The sequence below is a fragment of the Ochlerotatus camptorhynchus genome, unplaced genomic scaffold, assembly GCF_037179485.1.
Source record: "Ochlerotatus camptorhynchus isolate MF236.1 unplaced genomic scaffold, CSIRO-AGI_Acam_v1.1 ptg000193l, whole genome shotgun sequence".
NCBI classification, from domain to species: domain Eukaryota; kingdom Metazoa; phylum Arthropoda; class Insecta; order Diptera; family Culicidae; genus Ochlerotatus; species Ochlerotatus camptorhynchus.
The window spans coordinates 5,199,187-5,210,203 of NW_027040683.1; the positions used below are offsets into that span (position 1 = coordinate 5,199,187).

General features: G+C 41.1%; 1 protein-coding gene and 1 pseudogene across 3 annotated transcripts in view; one reads left to right on the forward strand and one right to left on the reverse strand.

Moving 5' to 3' along the window:
• Positions 1-8,882, forward strand: part of Pi4KIIalpha (phosphatidylinositol 4-kinase II alpha) — a 92,647-nt gene extending 83,765 nt beyond the window's left edge. For all 3 annotated transcript variants that reach the window (XM_065223548.1, XM_065223549.1, XM_065223551.1), the window contains one exon: positions 7,690-8,882. In XM_065223548.1, the coding sequence (XP_065079620.1) occupies positions 7,690-7,774 (85 nt within the window). In that variant the 3' untranslated portion in view covers positions 7,775-8,882. The remainder of the gene's footprint in view (positions 1-7,689) is intronic.
• Positions 23-1,287, reverse strand: LOC135702556 (uncharacterized; annotated as a pseudogene).
• Positions 8,883-11,017: the final 2,135 nt, after the last annotated feature.

Consider the following 11,017-nt stretch of genomic DNA (forward strand, 5'->3'; position numbering starts at 1 on the left):
CTGACGCTAGCAATTTCTCTCGCTAAAATCGAGTCTTCTTTAGATAATGGTTCATCATTAGATACGCTAGGTGGCCTAACAAGTACTTCTCCAACACTGACTATGTCAGTTGCCACGTTTTTGAAACCACGATCGGCTAAATACTTCAATGTATTGCACGATTTGTACCAATAATTTGTAATTTGGCCCAAAAAAATAAATTCCTTCATTTCTCTAGCAATTACAGGAACACAAGTACTGAAAATTTGACCAACGCGAGCACCTGTCAATCCTACCGTGTCGCTCAGTATCTCAAATGATTCATTTAGTCTTATCTTTCGAAAAATCTCTTTCACTTATTTCAGTAGTTTCAGTCCACGCAGTTATGACAAAATAATTATCTTCTGAGATCCCTAAATATTTCATGGTATTTGATTTAACCATCGCTTCAATATGCCAATACACATCTTTGGAAGAAACTTCACCTATTAACTCATTTAAACTTTCACTACTTGGCAAATACTCGCTTCTAACTGATCCTGCGCTTGTTTTGAAGGTAGATCCTGCTGAACTTTGAACATTTGCGGTCGGAGTGGATGGTAGAGTCCCGTATGCTGGAATTTGATAAGAAGTCTGTATTCCCACGTTTTTCATCAAAACATTGCATTGTACCGACACAGATAACTGGAGTAAAGTATCAGTTGCAACACATCGGTCCATCACAGTCTGCTTGCAATTTTGTCGAACCTTATCCCTCGAGGTTACGTCAGCTAGTTTGGATCCTATAATTATCACCATTTAATAATCAATCTTTACTACATCTAAATAAACTCAGCGTTTTCATATGATTTGTAGGAATTTGCCGTACAGTTGATTTTAGAATCTGATAACTCATCAAAACTTTCTAATGGATCCATCTCAGTGCCGATGAGAAACGCATATCGTTCGCTGGGTGATTCCAGCGGCAGGTTCTTATGCGGCAAGATGTCCGGGTACAATCGAAAGTTACGGCTTTTGTTCTCGGAATTAACATTAGCTATTCGATAATCACTTGGCTAGAATTCACAAAGGTCCATTACTTGCCTGCGAATATTTTTTTCTCAGGTTATTATAAAATCTTACCTCGAAATGATCCTCACACACTAACATTTTCTTCGTTTCAAAAACTTTCGGCATGAGATTCTCAACATAAATGCCGCATCTATGTAACCACGTCCTTCTTGCCTCCAAATCTTTGGGAACCGGGAAAAAGTGCTAATCCGGAAATTCTTTTTTATTCCGGCTGCAATGTTTCACTACACAAGCCATTTTTCTCTGTTCTGAATTCAACACAACAAATACGAAAACATAAACAAAAAGTTTTGTGACGTTTGGAGATAGTAGTTTTTTCATCATCAGGGTGGCCTTATATTCATACTATGGTTTTTCAATGTAGGGTTGACTTCTCTATTCTCAAAATTTAAAAATACACAAAATATAATTTTACGTGCTTAGACTATAAATCAATTAAAAAAAACTTTGCTATGTATTCCAGAGCCAAATCTCACCGATTGATTTCAAAAACGAGATAGGGCTTTAGGACTCTATTACTTCAACTGTAATTAATGTAGTTAAAAAGTAGTTAATGTTCTAGAAGAATTCAGGGAATCAAAGGGCAGTTCAAATAATTTCAAGGAAGTTGTAGAAACCTTAATGAAGTTCCGGAAACTTCAGCAAAGCTCCTAGCGAATTTCTAAAACGTGATAAAAATTATACGAACATCCGGAAAACGTGAGAATATGTTAAGCGCGTTATATTATGAAGATTTCAAGAACTTTAAAAAATGCGAAAATTTAGCTATGTTGATTAGAGAATTAATTCCTTCAAATTCTTGGGTTGTATGCCTCTGGATATCGTGTCAGCTGGATTCGACTGGGAAGGGATGTATTTCCAAGCAAAATTATCCGTCGATCGTTGGATTTCTCGGACTCTGTTCCCGACGTACATAGAAAGAGAATCGGGTGATTTGCGCAACCAGCACAATACTATCTGTGAATCGCTCCAAAGTACCACGGATTTGAATTGGACATCGAGGGCATCCAACTGTTTCACTGTAAGCCTTGCTAGAAGTAGAGCCGCCAACAGCTCCTCTCGCAGGGTGGTAATCTCCTTCTGCTTTCCTTTCTCTCTCGGAGAAATCCTTGATTTACTGCAAATCAGCCGATCCATCGCTTTTCACCAACCTGCTGAACAGGCAAGCGCCATATGCCAAGTCCGATGCATCTGCAAACCCGTGGAGCTCCACAGCACATGCTTCATCCGAAAGGATCCATCTCGGTATCTTCAACGCATTTAGACAGTGCAGCTCGTTTCGAAAGTCCGTCCAAAGATTCGCCATTTCAGTGGGAACAGGTTAGTCCCAATCCAAATTGAGAGACCACAATTCCCGCATGATCAACTTCGCTGCTGTCACCACAGGGCCCACGAAACCCAATGGATCGAAAATCTTCACAATCTGGCTGAGAATCAACCTCTTTGTGAGTCGATTCAGTTCAACTGTAGTGTTAACTGGAACGAGGACTGTGAAGCAATCTTCCTGTGGCCTTGATGACTGTATTGATTGTTGGGTCTTCGATATTGATAACATTTTCCCGCATGTTTTCCGATACATCCTCCAGTGATGCCTCCGAATTCGAGCAGAACTTGTGCATTCTGAAGCAACCCTTCTCCAGTAGTCCGATAATCTAATTCTTTAGCTCTAGAGCTTTTTCCAGTGTGTTGGCTCCAGTCAGTACATCGTCGATGTAGAAGGACTTCCTAACTGCGGCTGCAGCTAGTGGAAACTAATTCTCTTCATCATTGGCTAGTTGAAGAAGCGCCATCGTGGCCAAGAACGGAGACGAAGCTAGTCCGTATGTAACCGTTTGCAAATCATACGTTTGGAGCGGCTGGTTGCTGTCGTATCTATTTACAATCTTTTGGTACCGCCTATCGGTTCGATGTACTCCAACTTGACGGTACATCTTGGGAACGTTCGCAGTGAAGCCGTATTTGAAAACCCTGAAGTTCGATACGATGCAAACCAAGTGATTCTGCACTGTAGGTCCGATCATCTGCGTCTGCTTGATAGAGATACCAGTGCTCGATTCAGCAGAACCATTGAACACCGCGCGAAGCCTTGTTGTCGTACTGCTGGGTTTCAAGACATAGTGATGAGGGAGATAGAATACCGAGTGTAGATCTTCATCGGTTGCGTCGTTGTTCAGCTTAATGTGGCCAAGCTGCTCGTATTCTCGTAGGAACGCCATGTACTGCTCCTTTAGTTCTGGTGCTCTATCCAACCTCTTCTCTAACGTCAGGAAGCGCCTTTCTGCCAAGCTGCAACTTCAAGTCGTTAAACGGAAGACGAACGACGTATCGTCCTTCTGCAGTCCGCACATGAGTTTCACGAAAATGATCCATGGAAGCCTCTTCGGTTGATTCATTCCGAATCGCTTCACAAGTTCTCCAATATCTTCTTCAGCTCGCACACAGAACGAATGAAGTACATTTGATCCTTCATCAGGTATTGAACCACTAAGAACCCAGCCAAAGTGGGTTTCTTGGAGCACCGCTGCACTGCTTGGTACTGGTAGACCCAACGGCATGTCAACCTTTTCAGGAGCTCCGAAATTCGGGTCAGCCAACTCGATATCACCCGGAATCGTGAGCGATCTGTAATCAATCTTTGTAACCGGAAGCTCTCCAGTAATATCTTCGGTACTACGAGCAACTCGAGACAAGCAGTATAGTCAGTTACTCTAGATTTCAGCTGCGTATGTATCTTGAATCGAACCTTCGTTTGTGTTTTATTCAACCCACCGATCGAAAAGTTAGTAGGTTGCTTCTTCAATCCCAACAACGTAGCGAAATGTTCCGAAACGAAGTTTGTGTGTGACCCCGAGTCAAGAAGAACTCTGCAAGGGTACGGGTTGTTCGCTTTTCCATAGACCAGTACTACCGCTGTTGAGAGTAGTATCTGTCTACCCGACTTTGACCGAGTACAGAAGTTTGACTGCTGTTCCTCTTTACTGGTTGCAGGTTTTGAAGTTCTAGGCCCAGCAGGTACCTCTCGCTTCTGATTCTGCTGATCGTCTTTTGAGTTTACCGCTGACGGAGCTTCACTCTTTTTTGTAGAGGTCTCGTTTGGATGAAGGAAGGTGTGGTGCCGTTTGTTGCACTGCTTGCAAGAATGTTCCGATGAACACTCGGCTGTCCGATGTCCTTTTTGGAGGCAGTTGAAGCTCCGATGTGTCGAAGGGTATTGTATCGATCTGTCAGGTTTGCCTTCTTGAAGACATCACATTTCCATAACGCATGGTTGTTGAACTCTGTGGACATTTGTCAGCGGTTGCCACTAGACTGCTGCCCTTGGTTCTCACTTCAACGGTCGGCGTCAGCAGTTTCACGGGTTTAACGATGCGCTTCTCCGGAACACGGATCATCTCCAATGCTCGGCATCGCTCTTTCAGAAATTCCATCGTTGAATCGTAATCCAGCAGCATACAGCAATCCCATGCCTTGCGAGTTTCGTCATCTAACTTTTTGGTGATTCGAATGATCAGCATACTTTCTCCCAATCCTTCAACTGGAAGCTCAAGGTTTTTAAGGGCATCAACATTTCTCGAACAGACGTCTATCAGCTTACGCAATTCTATTGCGTTCTCGCTCGTCATCCTTGGAAGATCGAAAAGGGCTCGAAGGGTTTCGAACATCGACTTGAATGCATACCACTTCTCGTATGTACCGTCAAAGGTAGGTAACGGTACCTTGAGCGGCGGTAGGTGCATCGCTGCAGCGGAAGCTACCGAAAGTGGAGGTACTGGAGCTGCTGCTACTACCGGAACAGTCTCTTTCTTGACAATATCGTCCAGCAATTTAATAATGAAAACGTACAACTCACCGTATCGCTGCTTGAATCGGACATACATTACGTCTGCTTCCTCGCGGGCCTCATCACCCACGTCCAAGCTGTAGATGCGCTGCTGGTTTGCATTGTACTCCGCCAACGCATCTTGGATGGTCTTCAGCTGCAGTTGCAGAAAGTACCTATTTTCCAAATTAGGATTTGGCACTGCCGCATTCACTTTGAGTGCCGCCTGCACCCTGTTCAGCTTTCTTTTCACTGCATCGTTTATTTTCTTAATTTTTTCTTTTTTCTTTTGTTCACTGACTGGTTCATTTTTTTGTTCTTCGCCGTTTTTGGATTGTGCTCCTGCTTGCGTGTTGCTTATTGTATTTTTCGGAGTGTGCATCATCTTCACAACATCAGGGAAAGGCTTCTTCTTCAAAATGGCGTCACAATTCTTCACTGAAGAAGTACGATCAACACAACACCGCGGCGCAACAGTGGCGTTCTTTTCTTCACAAAAGCACAAGCTTCAATTTTCACCGCTATGGGTGACATTTTCACAACGCGATTAGCCAAACGGCGTCACAATTCAGTTGCGATGCTACCGGCAAAACTCCGGACAAGCGGTATGCAAAAATTTGCCAGCAATTATCACTTTCTTCGATGTACGAATCAAAATGGCGTCACGCTTTCAGCTACGGTTTAGTCGCTGCAACACCATGCACACGCGAAGTTTTCCAACAAACGAAAGCACTAGCTTCAACTTTCACCACTATGGGTGATATATTCACTGCGCGATTCGTCAAAAGGCGTCACAAATCTAGTGCAATCCTGCTGACGGTTATCTTTACAATACTGCAACGCAGACAAAAGCTTTGTCTGACGATAGCACTTTTCATTCGAAATCACCCAAGATGGCGTCACACTTTCGGCAGCGGTTTCACCGATGCAACACCATGCTCAAGATGATCTTTCCGAAATCTTCCGATTCACTTGCGAAATCCTACTTTCTTCGCACGAAAGTTGGCCAACTTCCCGTTAACTAGTGACCAGAAATGTACGAGCTCGGGGGAAACAGTGGACTGTAAATGAAAATTTTCTTCCGCGTGGCATGAAAGAAACCGCGTCTGATCTATTCTGCTATAGAAAAATTACTGTCTTTTATTGGCGTTGACGGCGACTCTGTAGCTCTTTACTCCTATGAGAAAATCCATAAGCAAACGTCAGACTGTGCGTGAAACATGGCGGACTTTGTACTATCCTTTCACTCCATCGAAAATTCCCATAAGAAACTGTCTATATTTGCTGGAAGAGCAAATTTTTCAACGGTGCCGTCAACGCCAATTGCGTACTTTACAGAGTTTAGGTGTGTTGGTAAAAATGAAATGGGTTTCTCTCTTCAAGGTTGGCAGCGTTTCGGGGTGCGTTGCTACCGTTGCTACACTCAACACAGGGAAGTTTAAGAATTTAAAGAGAAGTATTGTGAGCACTTCTGGATAAATTTGGGAACTTTAATATTACTTTGCAGTTCACAGGAGTTGTGTTGTGTGTGTGTGTGTGTCATCCTCTATCCCTCACCCAGCCGGGGGCGTTGGACAAGTAGAACTGCGAATAATTTGATCAAATCTCATGCTCCGTAGTGGTGCCCTTTATGTTGTGAAGACTAGTACTTCAAAAAGGGTTACTTTTGGGGCAAGACAGGGTGTCCTCAACAAGTTAAGGAAACAGGATGCACTAGATGTCCACAACAGGTACAGCAAAACATCACATAAACGCCCTTATTCACACTAACTACTCAGGGGGTAGAAGGTCAAGAAGAGCCACCGCCGCCAACTAAAGCTTGAACCGGGTACCTGGGACTCCCACGATATACCCGCGGCAATGGTCAGCAGACGATGCCCTGTGCGTATTTATATGTAATATGTTTTATTTGGATATACAAAATGTTTGAAGCCATGCGTCATCTAAACCATAATTTGCATCACCACAAATACACTTTTCAACAATCTTCAACTGGAACGCACTCACCAAATCACTACACCCGGGAGCGCATTCCCGATGCTTCCACGCATATTTTTCTCTAGTCATCTGCAGTTCACAGGAGTTGTGTTCCTCAGAAATTCCTAAGAGTTTTCATTGATATTTACTTTTAATTTAGTTCAGGGTTTCTCGAATTCTACGAACCCTTCTTAACAAACCATCCTGTAGGAAGCTTAATAACTATTGCGAATTGCGTTATTCGATTTGTTGGAAGGAGATTCTTAAATTCCCGTGGATTTCGCGTAAGTGCCTCTGCTTACGGGTCTACTCCTCCATTTTTGGTCCTTCATACAGCGATATTGTGAATTCAGATCGGTAGCTCAAATTGATCTTGCTATTAAGTGGAGCTGCATACAAGACAAGATCTTCGAAGGGATGGTGGCTACCTTACATACACTTATTTCTTCAACATGGTCACTAAAATCACTATTTTTGACAGCAGTGATCACTACCAGCCCTGGGTATAGGAGTGCATATAGGAAATCAGTACACATATTCAAAATGATGATAAAAAATACATTTGGTTGGGTTTTTTTTTAAAGCAAACTCCATGGAAGTGGTTTCGTTCTGGTAGTGGCACTTACAATAGGATAAAAACCCTTATTTTAACATTTACCTTTGCGTATCTAAACTTAATTCCAGGCAGACCCCAAGAATGTTTTATCAAACTCGTCTAATAACTGACCCAATGGAAGCAAAATCATTCACATTTTTTAAATACGAAAACTTTGTAAAGCAGTATAGCCAAAACACTTTATATTTTACAACTAAACCCACTTTCTCTTTTCCACAACTCGCAGATCAAAGGTGAATCCCGGTTCGGCTCGATTTTTCTCATTCCAACAGCGCTTCCAAAATAAGAGCCCCTTCTTCTCATGGTGTTAGAAAGAAATATTTCCACGAAACTAAGTAACGAACAACACCGAATAAATAAAAAAACGAGAAAGTAAGTTTAAAACTAACAGCAGAAGAAGCAAAGTAAATAGTGACTAAAAACCGAAGCGAAAAAAATAGGTGAAACAATGTTCTGGGAACACTATTTGTTTGTATGAAATCGCGATAATGAAGAGGAACGTTATAAATTATATATATTGAATAGTGAACACAAAATGTATGTATTTATCATTCAAATTATGAAAAAAAAATAAAGTTAAATAGTGTAAAACCATTCTGCTGACAGTGAACCATTCAAATGTCTAACGAAATTCTCCCGTTTTTGCTTTGTTTTGCTGGTAAGTCGAACAGCCCTGAAAATTTTCTTTAATTTATTCCGACATCAAACGCTTGCAATCTTATGTAAATAAGCTGTTATGAAGAGGATGAATTTGGTCTCATTTTTTTAATGTACCCAAAAGGAAGTTACTAAAACCCGTTAGCAACATTGAACTTGAGTCAAACATTTCAATGTGGCACTTGGCAGCAAGTAGTAGAGAGGTTACGAATCAAATTAACGTCACTAGTCTTATTTAATAAATTGCATTACTACTAAAGCAGAAAAAAAGCATAAGTCTAAGTTTGGAATCAGCTCATATTTCGAAATTTGTACAACAGCAGAAATATTCGGATTAGGTCAAGTAAAACGGATTCACGAACCCGGTTGGTCCAAAAGTAGTTTGAATTTTCGACAGATACATTTTCATAAAACAGCAAAAGGAAATAGTAACTGATATAGGCTAGAAACATTTCCGTAGCTAGGTAGATCAACATAGGAAATAAACTATATACAAACCAGTAACAGTCAGGCATGGGTGGACAACATTTGAGTGTTCTACAATAGAAGACAGGCGAGAGAGAGAGAAAAAATCAAACGAAAGGTCGCGAGTTGGATTTAGTGAAAACAAGCCCGATCACTAGCAATGTTTTAGTTAAACTTATATACTACATCACATCCACAGTTACACAAAGGCATGCAGTCCTCAATAGACCAACTACGTTTTACAATCAGTTGCATTAGTTCCGAGATGCAAATCAATAATAATCATCAAATAAAATACGTGTCTGTGTTTCTCTACGCTGCAATTTTCGATGACATTCCTTGAGATTCAGAATTTAAGTCCTATTAATGCTTTCATAGATTCAGTGCAAACATTAACCTACTTTCGAAACTTAGTTTTCAGTAATCATTAGAAGACAACAAACTTTCTCCGATATGGGGGCATTTAATTATTCACAGTACTGGCTGTCGTCTAGGCATGCAACGCTTAGTGGTATAAAGGTGGAAAACTTTTGCTACCAGCAGCGTAGCTCATGGAAAGGTTCCTACCTATTTGTCTAACTTGTTCTACTAAAGTAACTGCACAATAGCGCAAAAGATATGCATGCCATTTCCCCGGTCTTACATAATTGTAATTTCTCTGGTATTTATCCTATGATTCCTTACCTCGTGCGATATTAAGCCCTAAACAAGACGTAATTATCTATTACCAAATTGTCGGTGGAATGAATTCTGACGTTCACGACTACTTTTAGCTGTATCGGACCGTTGCTATGATAACTCTTTTTTTTTTGTAGTGATCACAGTGGCAGCACTTGCTTAAACTCTACACTGGACCCCTTTTATTGATAAATTTTGCTTCTATGAGCCTCTATTTTAAATCAACACACAGACGTTCCTAGGCTTTGGTGCCGGTTTGGTCACTGTTGTTTTTGTGTTGATCCAAATAGTTTTGATAATATAATTGCGCATTCTTGTTCTTTAAACGGTTGATTTTTGTCCCAGTCTTGTCTTCTGTCGTCACTTATTTTGTCATTTTGTCTTGTGTATTGTGTCAACTTGTGTCTATTGTCCTTCCCCATCTGTTTTTAAACTCGTTCTGTTACTCTGTCATGACTAATTTCACTGATATATAAAAATAGTAATATCAATTATACGATAATATGGTTATTCCTCGATTACTTTTTCAAAGGGACGCATCAGCTCCTGCAAACAATGCATCCGATCGTCGATCCGGCGCAACTGGTAGCTCGCACACGTCTACCAACACCACTAGCAGGTGGAGGAAAATTTCCCTATCTGATGGTAGTGCTAGCATGCGAGCCACCAGCCACTCCAAATCGACGATCAAACGCACCACCCACAAAAGCCGACACGTCCCTCTGAAAAAGTTATTGAGATTTCTACTAATTAATGAATTATTGACAATTACCTCTCATGATCCTTGGCTGCACTATGATTTTAACTTACCACTTTTTGATTATTTATCAAATACCTCTCCGACTATATAACGCCCCGATGCCTATTGGTTTCTGGTGTCATTTGGATTGGTCCTGAATTTGTTTGATATCCTTTTTTTTTTTTTTTTTTTATTAATTTATTTGATAAGGCTCAACCGAATTAACTTTACAGAGCCGAGGATTCTTGGTCACTATACAATACATCTTAAAACTATAGTCAAAAGGTACAACACAATAAACACTTTATCTTCCGCTATCGAAAAAGCCTCCTCCATCAAAACTGGAGCCGCTTCCAGTAGTTTCATTGAGTGGCAAATTGTTGTACGCCAATGAGGGTCAGAGCGCGTCCATTGCAGCAATGGACGCAAAACGTGGTCAGCACTCACACACTCATCACGAAACGGTTGCTTTCCAAAGTCGACGACGCATCGACCGAAAGAACTGCTGATGAAGAACAATGAGGAAGACCACACAATGGTTGCTGCCGAGAAAACAGACGATCGCGTAGCACACATCGAGAGTGGCCTGCTTTTGTCGACAGCCGAGTGAACACTCATTTGATATCCTGTTCGAAGTGTTTTTATTCCTTATCCTTAATCCATTAAGTTAGGTTATTTCGTTGAATTCCAGCTTGTACGTGTCTCACGTCATATGATTCGCCATTCATAAAGATAATGGGTTAAAAGGGAGCAAATCATACATAAAGGTAGATTAGTATTAGTTGTACTTGATCCAAACAATAGAAAGAAGCATAGATAAATTAGTAGGAAAATAAAGCTAATACCTATATAACTAAAAGTGCAATGGATAAGTGTTAGTTCCGGGATCATTTTAGTGTTAAGAGTTATGTTAGTTTTGATCCGTATTCAGCCCTGCCGGCCCCTCCAGCACTATTTGCAGCAATTGTTATAAGATTATGCGACACTGCTACTACTACTATGTTAGATGTATGAC